Consider the following 20,483-nt stretch of genomic DNA (forward strand, 5'->3'; position numbering starts at 1 on the left):
GAAAGATTAAAATACAACCAGACACAACAATTGGCTAATCGCTCTTACCAGATGACCATACAACAAGAAGGTAAGGGCAGGGATCATCAGGTTCTCTTCTTTCTAGCTGCATTTGTTTTTCATGGAAAAAAAATATATACCAGTGTCTGGAAGTCAAATACATCGACATATATGCCAGTATAAAGCTTTAGAGCAAGAATGCTTGAGATTCTAACCCCTTTCAAAATGTGGTGAGCGTCTGGTAAACAAAATTAGTCTTTACTAATACTGATTAATTGTCCATCTGCAATCCGACCACCACATCAAATCCAAGCACAAACAAAAGCTGGATTGTGGATACACAGTACTAGCAAGCTTCACAAGTACAACTGCTGATGGAATTGCAATCTGATCATATTCCAAAATAGCAGCAGCAACAGCAGCAGGCCGGTGTTCGGACGTTCTCCTTTCTTGTAATCTTCAATCTTCTTGCTAAAGGTTTCGGCTCCCTGGTTTTCCGGTCAAACCCTCTCACACAAATGAACCCTGCAAAACATAATTACTAATTTTATCAGCAACTGCATTATTTCGCCGTCTGTAGCAAGGAACCACATACATTCACTTTTAAGTGTTACATGCAAATTAATGTTCCACATCATACCTTTCTTAAAGCAGTCCCGGATTTCTTTGGTCAATAAACCTAATACGGAGAATGTAAGCTAACAAGCAAAATTTTCCAATCACTGTAATCAATTTCAAAACACATACATATACCTATAAACATTCCTGAAACACTGTTTCCACAATATAGTGTTCGTCTCCTCAAATGTTGTATCGATGACACAGGAACATCGATTGGGTTTTCACTTGTTTTATAATCAGCTAGCACCTGTTGTTCATATTATTATTTCATCATACCAGTTTGGATAGTTCAAATAATATACTTCCTAAATAAATGTTAGGTTTAGATGAGAAAAGAAATAGGCTTTACCTCATTAGCTTGAAAGTATGTTCCGTTGAGAGGAAAAGTTCCTCGCATTGCCGTGCGACATGGTATCTGTATGAGGTTAGTTTTTGTTATCTTTTGTAGTTTTGGCATATGAAAAAATGCAAGTTAAAACTTAAAATACATGCTGAGGGTTACTTTCTTTTATGTAGATCAATCTCATTGATTAGTGCTTATCCAACGAAACCTCACTTAAGCAATACAATTGAGATCTGTCATATTTTTAGCAGACCAAACCAAGGCTAGTCAATGATCCACCAAAAATAAGTATCATTCATTCTTACGAGACATAAGAAATTAGGAAAGTTTAAGTCCAACAAAATTAGGCTTTACTAATACTGATTAATTGTTCATCTGCAATCCGACCACCACATCAATTCCAAGCACAAACGAAAGCTGGATTATGGATACACAGTACTAGCAAGCTTCACAAGTACAACTGCTGATGGAATTGCAATCTGATCATATTCCAAAATAGCAGCAGCAACAGCAGCAGGCCGGTGTTCGGACGTTCTCCTTTCTTGTAATCTTCAATCTTCTTGCTAAAGCTTTCGACTCCCTGGTTTTCCGGTCAAAACCCTCTCACACAAATGAACCCTGCAAAACATAATTACTAATTTTATCAGCAACTGCATTATTTCGCTATCTGTAGCAAGGAACCACATACATTCACTTTTAAGTGTTACATGCAAATTAATGTTCCACATCATACCTTTCTTAAAGGAATCCCGGATTTCTTTGGTCAATAAACCTGGTACGAAGAATGTAAGCTAACAAGCAAAATTTTCCAACCACTGTAATCAATTCCAAAACACATACATATACCTATAAACATTCCTGAAACACTGTTTCCACAATATAGTGTTCGTCTCCTCAAATGTTGTATCGATGACACAGGAACATCGATTGGGTTTTCACTTGTTTTATAATCAGCTAGCACCTGTTGTTCATATTATTATTTCATCATACCAGTTTGGATAGTTCAAATAATATACTTCCTAAATAAATGTTAAGTTTAGATGAGAAAAGAAATAGGCTTTACCTCATTAGCTTGAAAGTATGTTCCGTTGAGAGGAAAAGTTCCTCGCATTGCCCTGCGACATGGTATCTGTATGAGGTTAGTTTTTGTTATCTTTTGTAGTTTTGGCATATGAAAAAATGCATGTTAAAACTTAAAATACATGTCGAGTGTTACTTTCTTTTATGTAGATCAATCTCATTGATTAGTGCTTATCTAACGAAACCTCACTTAAGCAATACAATTGAGATCTGTCATATTTTTAGCAGACCAAACCAAGGCTAGTCAATGATCCACCAAAAATAAGTATCATTCAATCTTACGAGACATAAGAAATTAGGAAAGTTTAAGTCCAACAAAATTAGTCTTTACTAATACTGATTAATTGTTCATCTGCAATCCGACCACCACATCAATTCCAAGCACAAACGAAAGTTGGATTGTGGATACACAGTACTAGCAAGCTTCACAGGTACAACTGCTGATGGAATTGCAATCTGATCATATTCCAAAATAGCAGCAGCAACAGCAGCAGGCCGGTGTTCGGACATTCTCCTTTCTTGTAATCTTTAATCTTCTTGCTAAAGGTTTCGGCTCCCTGGTTTTCCGGTCAAACCCTCTCACACAAATGAACCCTGCAAAACATAATTACTAATTTTATCAGCAACTGCATTATTTCGCCGTCTGTAGCAAGGAACCACATACATTCACTTTTAAGTGTTACATGCAAATTAATGTTCCACATCATACCTTTCTTAAAGCAGTCCCGGATTTCTTTGGTCAATAAACCTGGTACGGAGAATGTAAGCTAACAAGCTAAATTTTCCAACCACTGTAATCAATTCCGAAACACATACATATACCTATAAACATTCCTGAAACACTGTTTCCACAATATAGTGTTCGTCTCCTCAAATGTTGTATCGATGACACAGGAACATCGATTGGGTTTTCACTTGTTTTATAATCAGCTAGCACCTGTTGTTCATATTATTATGTCATCATACCAGTTTGGATAGTTCAAATAATATACTTCCTAAATAAATGTTAAGTTTAGATGAGAAAAGAAATAGGCTTTACCTCATTAGCTTGAAAGTATGTTCCGTTTGAGAGGAAACGTTCCTCGCATTGCCGTGCGACATGGTATTTGTATGCGGTTAGTTTTTGTTATCTTTTGTAGTTTTGGCATATGAAAAAATGCAGGTTAAAACTTAAAATACATGCCGAGGGTTACTTTCTTTTATGTAGATCAATCTCATTGATTAGTGCTTATCCAACGAAACCTCACTTCAGCATTACAATTGAGATCTGTCATATTTTTGGCAGACCAAACCAAGGCTTGTCAATGATCCACCAAAAATAAGTATCATTCATTCTTACGAGACATAAGAAATTAGGAAAGTTTAAGTCCAACAAAATTAGACTTTACTAATACTGATTAATTGTTCATCTGCAATCCGACCACCACATCAATTCCAAGCACAAACGAAAGCTGGATTGTGGATACACAGTACTAGCAAGCTTCACAAGTACAACTGTTGATGGAATTGCAATCTGATCATATTCCAAAATAGCAGCAGCAACAGCAGCAGGCCGGTCTTCGGACGTTCTCCTTTCTTGTAATCTTTAATCTTCTTGCTAAAGGTTTCGACTCCCTGGTTTTCCGGTCAAACCCTCTCACACAAATGAACCCTGCAAAACATAATTACTAATTTTATCAGCAACTGCATTATTTCGCCATCTGTAGCAAGGAACCACATACATGCACTTTTAAGTGTTACATGCAAATTAATGTTCCACATCATACCTTTCTTAAAGGAATCCCGGATTTCTTTGGTCAATAAACCTGGTACGGAGAATGTAAGCTAACAAGCAAAATTTTCCACCCACTGTAATCAATTCCAAAACACATACATATACCTATAAACATTCCTGAAACACTGTTTCCATAATATAGTGTTCGTCTCCTCAAATGTTGTATCGATGACACAGGAACATCGATTGGGTTTTCACTTGTTTTATAATCAGCTAGCACCTGTTGTTCATATTATTATTTCATCATACCAGTTTGGATAGTTCAAATAATATACTTCCTAAATAAATGTTAAGTATAGATGAGAAAAGAAATAGGCTTTACCTCATTAGCTTGAAAGTATGTTCCGTTGAGAGGAAAAGTTCCTCGCATTGCCCTGCGACATGGTATCTGTATGAGGTTAGTTTTTGTTATCTTTTGTAGTTTTGGCATATGAAAAAATGCAGGTTAAAACTTAAAATACATGCCGAGGGTTACTTTCTTTTATGTAGATCAATCTCATTGATTAGTGCTTATCCAACGAAACCTCACTTAAGCAATACAATTGAGATCTGTCATATTTTTAGCAGACCAAACCAAGGCTAGTCAATGATCCACCAAAAATAAGTATCATTCATTCTTACGAGACATAAGAAATTAGGAAAGTTTAAGTCCAACAAAATTAGTCTTTACTAATACTGGTTAATTGTTCATCTGCAATCCGACCACCACATCAATTCCAAGCACAAACGAAAGTTGGATTGTGGATACACAGTACTAGCAAGCTTCACAAGTACAACTGCTGATGGAATTGCAATCTGATCATATTCCAAAATAGCAGCAGCAACAGCAGCAGGCCGGTGTTCGGACGTTCTCCTTTCTTGTAATCTTCAATCTTCTTGCTAAAGGTTTCGGCTCCCTGGTTTTCCGGTCAAACCCTCTCACACAAATGAACTCTCCAAAACATAATTACTAATTTTATCAGCAACTGCATGATTTCGCCGTCTGTAGCAAGGAACCACATACATTCACTTTTAAGTGTTACATGCAAATTAATGTTCCACATCATACCTTTCTTAAAGCAGTCCCGGATTTCTTTGGTCAATAAACCTGGTACGGAGAATGTAAGCTAACAAGCAAAATTTTCCAACCACTGTAATCAATTCCAAAACACATACATATACCTATAAACATTCCTGAAACACTGTTTCCACATTATAGTGTTCGTCTTCTCAAATGTTGTATCGATGACACAGGAACATCGATTGGGTTTTCACTTGTTTTATAATCAGCTAGCACCTGTTGTTCATATTATTATTTCATCATACCAGTTTGGATAGTTCAAATAATATACTTCCTAAATAAATGTTAAGTTTAGATGAGAAAAGAAATAGGTTTTACCTCATTAGCTTGAAAGTATGTTCCGTTGAGAGGAAAAGTTCCTCGCATTGCCGTGCGACATGGTATCTGTATGAGGTTAGTTTTTGTTATCTTTTGTAGTTTTGGCATATGAAAAAATGCAGGTTAAAACTTAAAATACATGCCGAGGGTTACTTTCTTTTATGTAGATCAATCTCATTGATTAGTGCTTATCCAACAAAACCTCACTTAAGCAATACAATTGAGATCTGTCATATTTTTAGCCGACCAAACCAAGGCTAGTCAATGATCCACCAAAAATAAGTATCATTCATTCCTACGAGACATAAGAAATTAGGAAAGTTTAAGTCCAACAAAATTAGTCTTTACTAATACTGATTAATTGTTCATCTGCAATCCGACCACCACATCAATTCCAAGCACAAACGAAAGCTGGATTGTGGATACACAGTACTAGCAAGCTTCACAAGTACAACTGTTGATGGAATTGCAATCTGATCATATTCCAAAATAGCAGCAGCAACAGCAGCAGGCCGGTCTTCGGACGTTCTCCTTTCTTGTAATCTTCAATCTTCTTGCTAAAGGTTTCGACTCCCTGGTTTTCTGGTCAAACCCTCTCACACAAATGAACCCTGCAAAACATAATTACTAATTTTATCAGCAACTGCATTATTTCGCCATCTGTAGCAAGGAACCACATACATGCACTTTTAAGTGTTACATGCAAATTAATGTTCCACATCATACCTTTCTTAAAGGAATCCCGGATTTCTTTGGTCAATAAACCTGGTACGGAGAATGTAAGCTAACAAGCAAAATTTTCCACCCACTGTAATCAATTCCAAAACACATACATATACCTATAAACATTCCTGAAACACTGTTTCCACAATATAATGTTCGTCTCCTCAAATGTTGTATCGATGACACAGGAACATCGATTGGGTTTTCACTTGTTTTATAATCAGCTAGCACCTGTTGTTCATATTATTATTTCATCATACCAGTTTGGATAGTTCAAATAATATACTTCCTAAATAAATGTTAAGTATAGATGAGAAAAGAAATAGGATTTACCTCATTAGCTTGAAAGTATGTTCCGTTGAGAGGAAAAGTTCCTCGCATTGCTGTGCGACATGGTATCTGTATGAGGTTAGTTTTTGTTATCTTTTGTAGTTTTGGCATATGAAAAAATGCAGGTTAAAACTTAAAATACATGCCGAGGGTTACTTTCTTTTATGTAGATCAATCTCATTGATTAGTGCTTATCCAACGAAACCTCACTTAAGCAATACAATTGAGATCTGTCATATTTTTAGCAGACCAAACCAAGGCTAGTCAATGATCCACCAAAAATAAGTATCATTCATTCTTACGAGACATAAGAAATTAGGAAAGTTTAAGTCCAACAAAATTAGTCTTTACTAATACTGATTAATTGTTCATCTGCAATCCGACCACCACATCAATTCCAAGCACAAACGAAAGCTGGATTGTGGATACACAGTACTAGCAAGCTTCACAAGTACAACTGCTGATGGAATTGCAATCTGATCATATTCCAAAATAGCAGCAGCAACAGCAGCAGGCCGGTGTTCGGACGTTCTCCTTTCTTGTAATCTTCAATCTTCTTGCTAAAGGTTTCGGCTCCCTGGTTTTCCGGTCAAACCCTCTCACACAAATGAACCCTGCAAAACATAATTACTAATTTTATCAGCAACTGCATTATTTCGCCGTCTGTAGCAAGGAACCACATACATTCACTTTTAAGTGTTACATGCAAATTAATGTTCCACATCATACCTTTCTTAAAGCAGTCCCGGATTTCTTTGGTCAATAAACCTGGTACGGAGAATGTAAGCTAACAAGCAAAATTTTCCAACCACTGTAATCAATTCCAAAACACATACATATACCTATAAACATTCCTGAAACACTGTTTCCACATTATAGTGTTCGTCTCCTCAAATGTTGTATCGATGACACAGGAACATCGATTGGTTTTCACTTGTTTTATAATCAGCTAGCACCTGTTGTTCATATTATTATTTCATCATACCAGTTTGGATAGTTCAAATAATATACTTCCTAAATAAATGTTAAGTTTAGATGAGAAAAGAAATAGGCTTTACCTCATTAGCTTGAAAGTATGTTCCGTTGAGAGGAAAAGTTCCTCGCATTGCCGTGCGACATGGTATCTGTATGAGGTTAGTTTTTGTTATCTTTTGTAGTTTTGGCATATGAAAAAATGCAGGTTAAAACTTAAAATACATGCCGAGGGTTACTTTCTTTTATGTAGATCAATCTCATTGATTAGTGCTTATCCAACGAAACCTCACTTAAGCAATACAATTGAGATCTGTCATATTTTTAGCAGACCAAACCAAGGCTAGTCAATGATCCACCAAAAATAAGTATCATTCATTCTTACGAGACATAAGAAATTAGGAAAGTTTAAGTCCAACAAAATTAGTCTTTACTAATACTAATTAATTGTTCATCTGCAATCCGACCACCACATCAATTCCAAGCACAAACGAAAGCTGGATTGTGGATACAAAGTACTAGCAAGCTTCACAAGTACAACTGCTGATGGAATTGCAATCTGATCATATTCCAAAATAGCAGCAGCAACAGCAGCAGGCCGGTGTTCGGACGTTCTCCTTTCTTGTAATCTTCAATCTTCTTGCTAAAGGTTTCAGCTCCCTGGTTTGCCGATCAAACCCTCTCACACAAATGAACCTTGCAAAACATAATTACTAATTTTATCAGCAACTGCATTATTTTGCCGTCTGTAGCAAGGAACCACATACATTCACTTTTGAGTGTTACATGCAAATTAATGTTCCACATCATACCCTTCTTAAAGCAGTCCCGGATTTCTTTGGTCAATAAACCTGGTACGGAGAATGTAAGCTAACAAGCAAAATTTTCCAACCACTGTAATCAATTCCAAAACACATACATATACCTATAAACATTCCTGAAACACTGTTTCCACAATATAGTGTTCGTCTCCTCAAATGTTGTATCGATGACACAGGAACATCGATTGGGTTTTCACTTGTTTTATAATCAGCTAGCACCTGTTGTTCATATTATTATTTCAGCATACCAGTTTGGATAGTTCAAATAATATACTTCCTAAATAAATGTTAAGTTTAGATGAGAAAAGAAATAGGTTTTACCTCATTAGCTTGAAAGTATGTTCCGTTGAGAGGAAAAGTTCCTCGCATTGCCGTGCGACATGGTATCTGTATGAGGTTAGTTTTTGTTATCTTTTGTAGTTTTGGCATATGAAAAAATGTAGGTTAAAACTTAAAATACATGCCGAGGGTTACTTTCTTTTATGTAGATCAATCTCATTGATTAGTGCTTATCCAACGAAACCTCACTTAAGCAATACAATTAAGATCTGTCATATTTTTAGCAGACCAAACCAAGGCTAGTCAATGATCCACCAAAAATAAGTATCATTCATTCTTACGAGACATAAGAAATTAGGAAAGTTTAAGTCCAACAAAATTAGTCTTTACTAATACTGATTAATTGTTCATCTGCAATCCGACCACCACATCAATTCCAAGCACAAACGAAAGCTGGATTGTGGATATACAGTACTAGCAAGCTTCACAAGTACAACTGCTGATGGAATTGCAATCTGATCATATTCCAAAATAGCAGCAGCAACAGCAGCAGGCCGGTGTTCGGACGTTCTCCTTTCTTGTAATCTTCTGAACATATTCAGAAGATTAGCTGCGGTGTAATCTTCTTGCTAAAGGTTTCGGCTCCCTGGTTTTCCGGTCAAACCCTCTCACACAAATGAACCCTGCAAAACATAATTACTAATTTTATCAGCAACTGCATTATTTCGCCGTCTGTAGCAAGGAACCACATACATTCACTTTTAAGTGTTACATGCAAATTAATGTTCCACATCATACCTTTCTTAAAGCAGTCCCGTATTTCTTTGGTCAATAAACCTGGTACGGAGAATGTAAGCTAACAAGCAAAATTTTCCAACCACTGTAATCAATTCCAAAACACATACATATACCTATAAACATTCCCGAAACACTGTTTCCACAATATAGTGTTCGTCTCCTCAAATGTTGTATCGATGACACAGGAACATCGATTGGGTTTTCACTTGTTTTATAATCAGCTAGCACCTGTTGTTCATATTATTATTTCATCATACTAGTTTGGATAGTTCAAATAATATACTTCCTAAATAAATGTTAAGTTTAGATGAGAAAATAAATAGGCTTTACCTCATTAGCTTGAAAGTATGTTCCGTTGAGAGGAAAAGTTCCACGCATTGCCGTGCGACATGGTATCTGTATGAGGTTAGTTTTTGTTATCTTTTGTAGTTTTGGCATATGAAAAAATACAGGTTAAAACTTAAAATACATGCCAAGGGTTATAGGTTCTCCTAACCAAAATTGTTCCTAGAACTGTCTGGGCAGTGTCTTCACCATTGCCGCCCAAAAATTGTCCATTCTCATCAGAGCAAGTGGTTTGACCTTCAGTTGATCCAACAGGATTGGATAGTTTACCTGAATCAAAAGTTGCACAAACAACACCATCACACCAATGTCGGTTCAAGGACTGCATACTTTTGGAAGATTAAAATACAACCAGACACAACAATTGGCTAATTGCTCTTACCAGATGACCATACAACAAGAAGGTAAGGGCAGGGATCATCAGGTTCTCTTCTCTCTAGCTGCATTTGTTTTTCATGGAAAAAAAATATATATACCAGTGTCTGGAAGTCAAATACATCGACATATATGCCAGTATAAAGCTTTAGAGCAAGAATGCTTGAGATTCTAACCCCTTTCAAAATGTGGTGAGCGTCTGGTAAACAAAATTAGTCTTTGCTAATACTGATTCATTGTCCATCTGCAATCCGACCAACACATCAATTCCAAGCACAAACGAAAGCTGGATTGTGGATACACAGTACTAGCAAGCTTCACAAGTACAATTGCTGATGGAATTGCAATCTGATCATATTCCAAAATAGCAGTAGCAACAGCAGCAGGCTGGTGTTCGGACGTTCTCCTTTCTTGTAATCTTCTGAACATATTCAGAAGATTAGCTGCGGTGTAATCTTCTTGCTAAAGCATTCGGCTCCCTGGTTTTCGGTCAAACCCTTTCACACAAATGAACCCTGCAAAACATAATTACTAATTTTATCAGCAACTGCATTATTTCGCCGTCTGTAGCAAGGAACCACATACATTCACTTTTAAGTGTTACATGCAAATTAATGTTCCACATCATACCTTTCTTAAAGCAGTCCCAGATTTCTTTGGTCAATAAACCTGGAACGGAGAATGTAAGCTAACAAGCAAAATTTTCCAACCACTGTAATCAATTCCAAAACACATACATATACCTATAAACATTCCCGAAACACTGTTTCCACAATATAGTGTTCGTCTCCTCAAATGTTGTATCGATGACACAGGAACATCGATTGCGTTTTCACTTGTTTTATAATCAGCTAGTACCTGTTGTTCATATTATTATTTCATCATGCCAGTTTGGATAGTTCAAATAATATACTTCCGAAATAAATGTTAAGTTTAGATGAGAAAAGAAATAGGCTTTACCTCATTAGCTTGAAAGTATGTTCCGTTAAGAGGAAAAGTTCCTCGCATTGCCGTGCGACATGGTATCTGTATGAGGTTAGTTTTTGTTATCTTTTGTAGTTTTGGCATATGAAAAAATGCAGGTTAAAACTTAAAATACATGCCGAGGGTTATGGGCTCTCCTCACCAAAATTGTTCCTAGAACAGTCTGGGCAGTGTCTTCACCATTGCCGCCCAAAAATTGTCAATTCTCATCAGAGCAAGTGGTTTGACCTTCAGTTGATTCAACATGATTGGATAGTTTACCTGAATCAAAAGTTGCACAAACAACACCATCACACCAATGTCGGTTCAAGCACTGCATACTTTTGGAAGATTAAAATACAACCAGACACAACAATTGGCTAATCGTTCTTACTAGATGACCATACAACAAGAAGGTAAGGGCAGGGATCATCAGGTTCTCTTCTCTCTAGCTGCATTTGTTTTTCATGGAAAAAAAAATGTATACCAGTGTCTGGAAGTCAAATACATCGACATATATGCCAGTATAAAGCTTTAGAGCAAGAATGCTTGAGATTCTAACCCCTTTCAAAATGTGGTGAGCGTCTGGTAAACAAAATTAGTCTTTACTAATACTGATTAATTGTCCATCTGCAATCCGACCACCACATCAATTCCAAGCACAAACGAAAGCTGGATTGTGGATACACAGTACTAGCAAGCTTCACAAGTACCATTGCTCATGGAATTGCAATCTGATCATATTCCAAAATAGCAGCAGCAACAGCAGCAGGCCTGTGTTCGGACGTTCTCCTTTCTTGTAATCTTCTGAACATATTCAGAAGATTAGCTGCGGTGTAATCTTCTTGCTAAAGGTTTCGGCTCCCTGGTTTTCCGGTCAAACCCTCTCACACAAATGAACCCTGCAAAACATAATTACTAATTTTATCAGCAACTGCATTATTTCGCCGTCTGTAGCAAGGAACCACATACATTCACTTTTAAGTGTTACATGCAAATTAATGTTCCACATCATACCTTTCTTAAAGCAGTCCCAGATTTCTTTGGTCAATAAACCTGGTACGGAGAATGTAAGCTAACAAGCAAAATTTTCCAACCACTGTAATCAATTCCAAAACACATACATATACCTATAAACATTCCCGAAACACTGTTTCCACAATATAGTGTTCGTCTCCTCAAATGTTGTATCGATGACACAGGAACATCGATTGGGTTTTCACTTGTTTTATAATCAGCTAGCACCTGTTGTTCATATTATTATTTCATCATACCAGTTTGGATAGTTCAAATAATATACTCCTAAATAAATGTTAAGTTTAGATGAGAAAAGAAATAGGCTTTACCTCATTAGCTTGAAAGTATGTTCCGTTGAGAGGAAAAGTTCCTTGCATTGCCGTGCGACATGGTATCTGCATGAGGTTAGTTTTTGTTATCTTTTGTAGTTTTGGCATATGAAAAAATGCAGGTTAAAACTTAAAATACATGCCGAGGGTTATGGGTTCTCCTCACCAAAATTGTTCCTAGAACAGTCTGGGCAATGTCTTCACCATTGCCGCCCAAAAATTGTCCATTCACATCAGAGTAAGTGGTTTGACCTTCAGTTGATCCAACAGGATTGGATAGTTTACCTGAATCAAAAGTTGCACAAACAACACCATCACACCAATGTCGGTTCAAGGACTGCATACTTTTGGAAGATTAAAATACAACCAGACACAACAATTGGCTAATCGCTCTTACCAGATGACCATACAACAAGAAGGTAAGGGCAGGGATCATCATGTTCTCTTCTCTCTAGCTGCATTTGTTTTTCATGGAAAAAAAATATATACCAGTGTCTGGAAGTCAAATACATCGACATATATGCCAGTATAAAGCTTTAGAGCAAGAATGCTTGAGATTCTAACCCCTTTCAAAATGTGGTGAGCGTCTGGTAAACAAAATTAGTCTTTACTAATACTGATTAATTGTCCATCTGCAATCCGACCACCACATCAATTCCAAGCACAAACAAAAGCTGGATTGTGGATACACAGTACTAGCAAGCTTCACAAGTACAACTGATGATGGAATTGCAATCTGATCATATTCCAAAATAGCAGCAGCAACAGCAGCAGGCCGGTGTTCGGACGTTCTCCTTTCTTGTAATCTTCTGAACATATTCAGAAGATTAGCTGCGGTGTAATCTTCTTGCTAAAGGTTTCGGCTCCCTGGTTTTTTGGTCAAACCCTCTCACACAAATGAACCCTGCAAAACATAATTACTAATTTTATCAGCAACTGCATTATTTCGCCGTCTGTAGCAAGGAACCACATACATTCACTTTTAAGTGTTACATGCAAATTAATGTTCCACATCATACTTTTCTTAAAGCTGTCCCGGATTTCTTTGGTCAATAAACCTGGTACGGAGAATGTAAGCTAACAAGCAAAATTTTCCAACCACTGTAATCAATTCCAAAACACATACATATACCTATAAACATTCCCGAAACACTGTTTCCACAATATAGTGTTCGTCTCCTCAAATGTTGTATCGATGACACAGGAACATCGATTGGGTTTTCACTTGTTTTATAATCAGCTAGCACCTGTTGTTCATATTATTATTTCATCATACCAGTTTGGATAGTTCAAATAATATACTTCCTAAATAAATGTTAAGTCTAGATGAGAAAAGAAATAGGCTTTACCTCATTAGCTTGAAAGTATGTTCCGTTGAGAGGAAAAGTTCCTCGCATTGCCGTGCGACATGGTATCTGTATGAGGTTAGTTTTTGTTATCTTTTGTAGTTTTGGCATATGAAAAAATGCAGGTTAAAACTTAAAATACATGCCGAGGGTTATGGGTTCTCCTCACCAAAATTGTTCCTAGAACAGTCTGGGCAGTGTCTGCACCATTGCCGCCCAAAAATTGTCCATTCTCATCAGAGCAAGTGGTTTGACCTTCAGTTGATCCAACAGGATTGGATAGTTTACCTGAATCAATAGTTGCACAAACAACACCATCACACCAATGTCGGTTCAAGGACTGCATACTTTTGGAAGATTAAAATACAACCAGACACAACAATTGGCTAATCGCTCTTACCAGATGACCATACAACAAGAAGGTAAGGGCAGGGATCATCAGGTTCTCTTCTCTCTAGCTGCATTTGTTTTTCATGGAAAAAAAATATATACCAGTGTCTGGAAGTCAAATACATCGACATATATGCCAGTATAAAGCTTTAGAGTAAGAATGCTTGAGATTCTAACCCCTTTCAAAATGTGGTGAGCGTCTGGAAGTTCTAAGCTGCAGTTGAATATACTTTTATCAGTACATATATGAACTTTTAAAGTTTAAATTACAGTTGTACGTACTACGTAACAATTTCTTTCGAAGATTAATATAAGCTCATAAAAACCTCATTCATATCTCACCCTACGAAAGTCAAAACTATTTTAGGTTAATAAATGTTGCTTACACTTGATGCTTTGTCCTAAATTGGCTCATGCGCTTCGATCTGGGTGCTGCGACTAGTTGGAACTGGAGCACTAGATTTTGACATGACACCTTCTTGAAGCGACTCACTTGTTCGGTCGAAACACTTCTGCTTACTTTGTGTATGATCAGCCTTTACAATTTTACACCGTTTAGGATTGACTTTGATTGTAAGATTCTTATCGTGAACCTTTACGCACAAATCTTCAATGTCCCCTTCACTCCTTGCACTTCATGAAACATATTTGTTACTTGAAATATCATTAACATAGAAGCACCGTATGATTTTAATTTTTTTAGTCAAACATGGGAAGTCTAATATCCCATGTCATGAACGTTGGATAATGAGTTTTGCGACACATTAGAATCAAAAGATACTGTGAAACTATACCTGAAGAGAAGATCAACTTATACGTTATAGCAAAAATATGTCACATTGCATAGATTCGTAGACTATCGAACAACGTAATACTGCTCAATTGCCAGGTTGATTTCTCTTTCTTTTTCCTTTGCAAAATGAATCTAAATGATTCTAATTATGTCCAAAAAATAAGTAGAAGATATAAATAATTGAGCAAAGAACGAGAGATGAAACCTTGCAAAGTGTTGGCACTCTTCTCTCATCGGACATGCGTTGCAATTTGGTTGATTTTTTCTACAGAAAACCTGTACAAGTACCAACTGAGAATGTGATGACGGAGAAACAAGGAATACAGCAAAATATATATTCTTTTCGTGTAAAAGAGGTTGAATGAACAAGATGTATACCTTGCCGCATGTAATCATTTGGCAATGTAATTCATACCTGTCGAAGATTAGTACTCTAATCAATCAGTAATATTTGTCTTAATACATTCTGTAAACTGGAAAGCAACAATTTTATGGCACGGAGATTATATTGAATCGTCAAAAGAAATCATATAATGTTTGTTCATCTCTTAGAAACAAAAAGCCATACAGTGTTTGTAGGTCAAGGGCAGACAGCCTTGGCCAAATATATTTATGTATTGAATTTACCAGTCGAGTACCTACGCAGAAAGAATGTTAGATGTTCAAGTACGATCTGAAGGTTCTAGTTTCACATTATTTGAAGGATCCCTCAATCGAAATTCTCTCTCTACTTATGTGTTATATTCTGACCTCTTTAGATGATGATGTTGAAGCTTCCAATGCAATGGCTGAATAGGGATCCAACCAAGTCGCACAACTATCCGAGCAACATTAGTATCAACCTAATGCAACAGAAGATATAAAAGAAAATTATCAAGCGGCAGAATGAAGCTCTGTACTTCTGATTCATGCTACTTCAATTTCTTACTGGGAAGGCACGCTGCTTCAGTGCTAAAAGCCGCACACACTCAACGCATTTCAAGCCAATTCCATCTATGCTCAACAGATACTTCCTGCATAATAGGGAAACCTTAAATATCCACATTCCTTTGAACATTTAATTATGTAAAATAATATTTGTCTCTTCAATGAGCTTACCTCACTCCTTCCGGGGGGGCATCTCTTAACCATTCGAGATCAATGCTGTCATGATCTCTCTTCAGTATATCAAGGAAACCCTGAAAAGTTGAGTGCAAACATATATTGACATTTTTCAAATGGAATTCATCAACCTAACCTGTTCTCAATCACCACAAGTTTTACCTTGATGCGTTCTGCGAGCTTATTGTTCATTCCTCTTCCGAAAATGCTTTTTGAAATTTCAGTTAGAGGTGCTTCTCTAACAGCTTCCCAGTCTAAAGAGTCCATTGTATCATTACTTCTCTCTTTTGTTGTTCCTCTGGTGTAATAAATGTACTCTAAAAAATCCCAACCAACAATGCTTCTCACATTTTTTTCGTTCCTTGCATAATCACATGCTTGCTCCTTTTGAATAGTCGGATATTTTGCAGCAAGTGACATAAAGGCAGAACTGCACACCAACAAGAGGTCCACATTTACCGTTTTCCATAGGACAATATAAGCAGATCAAGGAGTAATAACATCTTACCTTGATGACTGATCTTTAGCATTTTGAGTTAAAAATGCCCCAACAACCGAGTCCACTATGGAACCTCTCCACGCTGAGAAATGTCTATTTCCTGCAAAAGTTAACACTGTGCTATGAGAAAAGGCTTGGAAAATTAACTAATCAACTTCTAAAAAATTGCATATATATGCTTGGATTCAAAAAATCCATTTGCCACCTTGGACTTGATTCATGCAGGCAATGAAAGAATTTGCTCGTTTACAGAACAGTTTGGTTTCTTCTTCCCACCATTCCTCCTTGTCTTTAATATTGTCGGATACATCTTTGCTCCAATCAATCTGAGGTTGTGCATGCCATCGCAGGGTAGAATCAGAAGGCCCTACTCGATGAACAGATTTATTGCGCTTTCCTAAAATATCTCCATGTGCCTTCTGATCTTGTTTCATGGATTGAGCTTGTGTATCGTTTTGTACTTTTCGAACAGAAACTCTGTTATAACATCCAACATTGGGCAACTTTTGAGCAGTAGCACACTTGGATGACCTAGTTTCTTTCAATTTTACAGGTTTTGGAGATTTCGTGCGCTTGCCACCAATAATTATTTCTCCTTTGGATTTATCTTCCATTTGTATTCTGACTCTCTTCGGTTGCTTGTGCCTCAAGTAAATGGCATTGTAGCCTCTCTTCTTAGACGTAGATTTATCCGGCGCAGTTGATACATCAGTGACACGAGTAGGAGTTGCAGAGCAGTCATCAACATAGCTACAGAAGATGTCATTACCATCTGCTGCTGGTCCCATTTCTTCAACATTTGTGTTGGAACTGAACCTAAATTGAATTATACAACTATTAGGTACTATTTTAGTTTAGGTAACCATGATCGAGACTCGAGAGTGAGTAACATTGAGGGATGCAAAGGAAGAGATACGATCGTTGTGAGCAAATTATTCCTTCTTGTTTGACAGACAAGTAAGCCTCATAACGACATAAAAAACAGCAATCCTAATTACATCTTCTCTTAAAAACAGCAACAATCATTTATTTATTCTAAACAAAACAGAGGATTATACGATATTAGCTCTTCGTAGTAGAAAAACGTAGGACCCTCAAACCCGAAGGCGAATGTTCCTAACTGCTGTGGCAGCCTACTGCCCTTCCCTCCATTTCTTTAATTAAACTAATAGTAAGCGAAAACAACAACAATTAAACAACAGTTAATCCGCAAATAGCTAGCTTGAGCTTTTAACAAGATAATTATAAAAAAAAAAAAAAAAAAAAAAACTAACAAATATATTATACAACATATCTTGTTTGTAATCTGCGTACAACAGCAACGATTCAGCATGCATGCATGAATTAATGACATTTACCTTGTGTTGTAATCTGTGTGCTCCTGGGGTCAAAACTAAACTACTAGCCAGTAATTAATCGAAAAAGGGGGAGATTGGAGTAGTAATTAAAGTAGTTAATTAATTAATTACCAAGGAGTAGCAGAAGAAGAAGCCACGCTTTGAAAATTCTTTGGCTCCAACTCTGCAATCTTGTTTTTTATCTCATCATCTCTTTGTTCCAAACGCTTATTAGTCTTAAATCTTCTTCTTGTGAAAACTTTAATACCTCCTGCTGCTGCTGCCGCCGCCATTAACAAAAGGTAACTAACATGCAAGCACAAATTATGACCAAGGAAACAAAAGGTGATTAAGTAAGAACATGGGCAGCATTACTTGAAGATGAAGGCTTGATTACGGAAGACATGGGAGATAAACTCTGCCTTCCACTTGAAAGCTTCAAAGGTTGGGAAACGTTGGATTGCGCAAGTAGAAATATTAATTAAAGAGGAAGGTAGGAATCGGCGGTGGTGGGGTGGATGATGTGACAATGGGCAGGGCCGTGGTTTGATCGCCACGTTTAAGTACCAATTGACATGTCTTTTCTTCGTAATTACCATTATTACAACCCATTTTCTTAATCTTGATGGACCATGGATGGTTTCTTTGTTCTCAAATCTGGACTACGACCCGTTTTTCGTTCGCATTTGGATAGTTGGAGATCAAGTTCGAGTCCGAAAATGCTTTAATTGGTTTTTCGTTCGCAGTTGGATCGTTGGAAACCAAGTTCGAGTCCACAAATGCTCTAATTGTTCCTTAGGTTCCTTCATGGCCAAACGCTTCTATACCACCAAACCGAAGCTAGTCAATTCAGCTTAAGAATGATCAACCGGATACTTAAAATCACGTTCACCTCCGATGTATAAAGCGGAACAGTGAGACAAGGTTCACAATAATCAAATCGACAACGCCATATCATTTCGTACAAGATACAATGCTGACCCTAACAACCTGAAAAACACTATCTAAATCGACTGACTTAAAGTAGTTCTGGACTGTATTCCAGTGTGGGATTCAAGAAATCAATTCATTCTAAGTCATCTATGATTTACTAGAAGAGCAACTGGCCTCTTTTGACGAGAGATTTCCTTTGAGTAACAAATGGTTGAATTCCGGTTTTACCAAAGAAGACTTAATTTTGTGAAGCTCGTTGTAAAGACCCGCTTGCAGTTGCTGCGGAGAAAGCAGGTCTGGCCTTTCAAAAGCTTTCACTGCTGAGTTTGCTGCAGCATTAATCTGTAAGGCAACAAGGGAAAGTCCTAGGACAAATTAAAATTTATCATTCTTTCAGCATCAGAGAATTGTTGAATGGAATGTTTTTTCATGTTCAGTAACATAACAATCAAATATCTAACATTTTCTATATCCCATGGCCTAAGAAGCAGAGAACGAGCCAATCTACATAAGACGGGTCATTTCTACAAAGCTTTGCTGGAAGAATTCGCCATAAGGCAAGCAACTGAATAGAATTTTTACAGTGAACACGAAATACATACAAGGCACATATATATAGTATTTAAGGACCTAAAATATAACAAATAAACAGATATCATAATTTTAGAACCCAACAAGATCTTGAATATATAGGAACATATTATTAAAACGTACTTATATGTATCTGCAACCTGCCATTTTCTATCCCAACTAGGACAACTGTATCCACATAAAATACGAGAAAGGAAACATATGCAAAAGTCTAGTGACTGCTACTCGGTTTATACTTTAGGTATCATCTGCTTAACATGTATTCTCTTGATGACCACTATCTAACGACTCCAGAAGGGTTGAACATCATGTACTTGCTACAATTTAGGTCTACCACTGCCCAGCCTGCAAACAAGGTGAACTTCATGCTTTTTATCTTGCAAAGCCACACCTTTTTTATTTTCTGCTGAGAAAATTTCTACGGTGAACCTACTAATGCATGATGATGGGTCGGTGAAACTCTCTAGCTCAATGGAAACAGCAACATGCTATAAAAGCAAATGCTGACAGAATATAAAGCACTATTGATTCATTCTGTTGGGTCAGTTTTTGTTTGAGTCTAAAGCATCGTTCCATTCAGTCAAAACTTAAAATCATACTTGATCCTTAACCAAAAAGTAAAGCATCCTTGATCATACAAAAATACAAGCTTCAGTCCCAAATGTGTTATGCAAATGCTATCATACAAAAAGCAAGTGCCAGTCCCACAAGTGAAAATGTGCAACGGAACTATATAATTGCCAAAGACGTAATGATTAACCGCGTAATTTAGGATATTTAGGGGCAGGAAATTCATCATCATACCGATTGGGAAGCCATCTTGATCAAAGTTTTTGCAAGCGGCAGTATGCAAAACCTGAACCAAACCACAAGTAAATCCACAAGCATGGTACAAAAATTTCCAATCTGTTTTTCCAACAGGTATAAATTCATTACTTCCAATTATATCCCAATTCTTTTTCGTCTTGTTTCTCACTAACCAACCAGTGGGTTTCAAGCTAAAGTATTTCAAGACAATAAAAAATAAAAAAACATACATCCCTCGGCCACCGGCAAGAGCTTCCTCTGATGTGTCTTTCAATTCATCAATTCTGAAAATTAATCCTAATTATTTCACGCTTAATTAATTACGTTTGGAGAGAGAGACAGAGAGAGAGAGAGAGAGACTTACACCCAACCGTAACGGCGGTCGAACAAAAGGCGTTTGGAAGGCGAATTTGAGGACGCTGTACCGGAGAGTGAGGAAGCAGCCGAGGACTCCATTATCTCTCTCTGAATGTCTCAAGTTAGATAACAAGAGACGAAGCAGGACAAGTCGTTGGAAATTTGGGCTGAATGTGAGATG

At 37.0% G+C, this 20,483-nt stretch overlaps 3 protein-coding genes and 1 long non-coding RNA gene across 7 annotated transcripts; all 4 read right to left on the bottom strand.

Moving 5' to 3' along the window:
* Nucleotides 1–11,203: 11,203 nt before the first annotated feature.
* On the bottom strand, nucleotides 11,204–12,200 carry LOC125473297. The gene is made up of 3 exons (XR_007255210.1): nucleotides 12,149–12,200; nucleotides 11,820–12,047; nucleotides 11,204–11,704 (listed from the first exon to the last, which is right to left on the bottom strand). It is a non-coding gene; the product is annotated as an uncharacterized LOC125473297 (long non-coding RNA).
* Nucleotides 12,201–13,175: 975 nt separating this feature from the next.
* Nucleotides 13,176–15,196, bottom strand: LOC103956553 (DNA glycosylase/AP lyase ROS1-like). Its single transcript, XM_009368563.3, has 8 exons — nucleotides 15,056–15,196; nucleotides 14,883–14,953; nucleotides 14,271–14,517; nucleotides 14,062–14,098; nucleotides 13,895–13,952; nucleotides 13,664–13,782; nucleotides 13,498–13,563; nucleotides 13,176–13,395 (listed from the first exon to the last, which is right to left on the bottom strand). The coding sequence occupies exons 3-8, from the start codon at nucleotides 14,297–14,299 to the stop codon at nucleotides 13,198–13,200; spliced, it is 507 nt and encodes a 168-aa protein (XP_009366838.2). The 5' UTR covers nucleotides 14,300–14,517; nucleotides 14,883–14,953; nucleotides 15,056–15,196; the 3' UTR covers nucleotides 13,176–13,197.
* Nucleotides 15,197–15,261: 65 nt separating this feature from the next.
* On the bottom strand, nucleotides 15,262–17,083 carry LOC125468075 (DNA glycosylase/AP lyase ROS1-like). 2 transcript variants are annotated; one of them, XM_048575958.1, is made up of 5 exons: nucleotides 16,483–17,083; nucleotides 15,941–16,377; nucleotides 15,776–15,855; nucleotides 15,606–15,690; nucleotides 15,262–15,519 (listed from the first exon to the last, which is right to left on the bottom strand). In XM_048575958.1, exons 2-5 carry the CDS (start codon nucleotides 16,196–16,198, stop codon nucleotides 15,409–15,411), a joined length of 534 nt encoding a protein of 177 aa, XP_048431915.1. In that variant the 5' UTR covers nucleotides 16,199–16,377; nucleotides 16,483–17,083; the 3' UTR covers nucleotides 15,262–15,408. The 2 variants fall into 2 exon arrangements, with proteins under 2 accessions (XP_048431915.1, XP_048431914.1); XM_048575957.1 differs by lacking the exons at nucleotides 15,262–15,519; nucleotides 15,606–15,690; nucleotides 15,776–15,855 and having other exon boundaries at nucleotides 16,231–16,377.
* A 1,379-nt stretch (nucleotides 17,084–18,462) lies between these two features.
* LOC103956552 lies at nucleotides 18,463–20,450 on the bottom strand. 3 transcript variants are annotated; one of them, XM_009368556.3, is made up of 4 exons: nucleotides 20,310–20,450; nucleotides 20,176–20,229; nucleotides 19,943–19,994; nucleotides 18,463–18,889 (listed from the first exon to the last, which is right to left on the bottom strand). In XM_009368556.3, exons 1-4 carry the CDS (start codon nucleotides 20,399–20,401, stop codon nucleotides 18,695–18,697), a joined length of 393 nt encoding a protein of 130 aa, XP_009366831.2. In that variant the 5' UTR covers nucleotides 20,402–20,450; the 3' UTR covers nucleotides 18,463–18,694. The 3 variants fall into 3 exon arrangements, with proteins under 3 accessions (XP_009366831.2, XP_048431894.1, XP_048431895.1); XM_048575938.1 differs by having other exon boundaries at nucleotides 18,723–18,912; XM_048575937.1 differs by lacking the exon at nucleotides 20,176–20,229 and having other exon boundaries at nucleotides 20,310–20,428.
* Between the last annotated feature and the right edge of the window lie 33 nt (nucleotides 20,451–20,483).

Source organism: the organism of the source record quoted next, unplaced genomic scaffold (genome assembly GCF_019419815.1).
Source record: "Pyrus x bretschneideri cultivar Hongxiangsu unplaced genomic scaffold, Pyrus_bretschneideri_v1 Contig81, whole genome shotgun sequence".
Classification (NCBI taxonomy): Eukaryota; Viridiplantae; Streptophyta; class Magnoliopsida; order Rosales; family Rosaceae; genus Pyrus; species Pyrus x bretschneideri.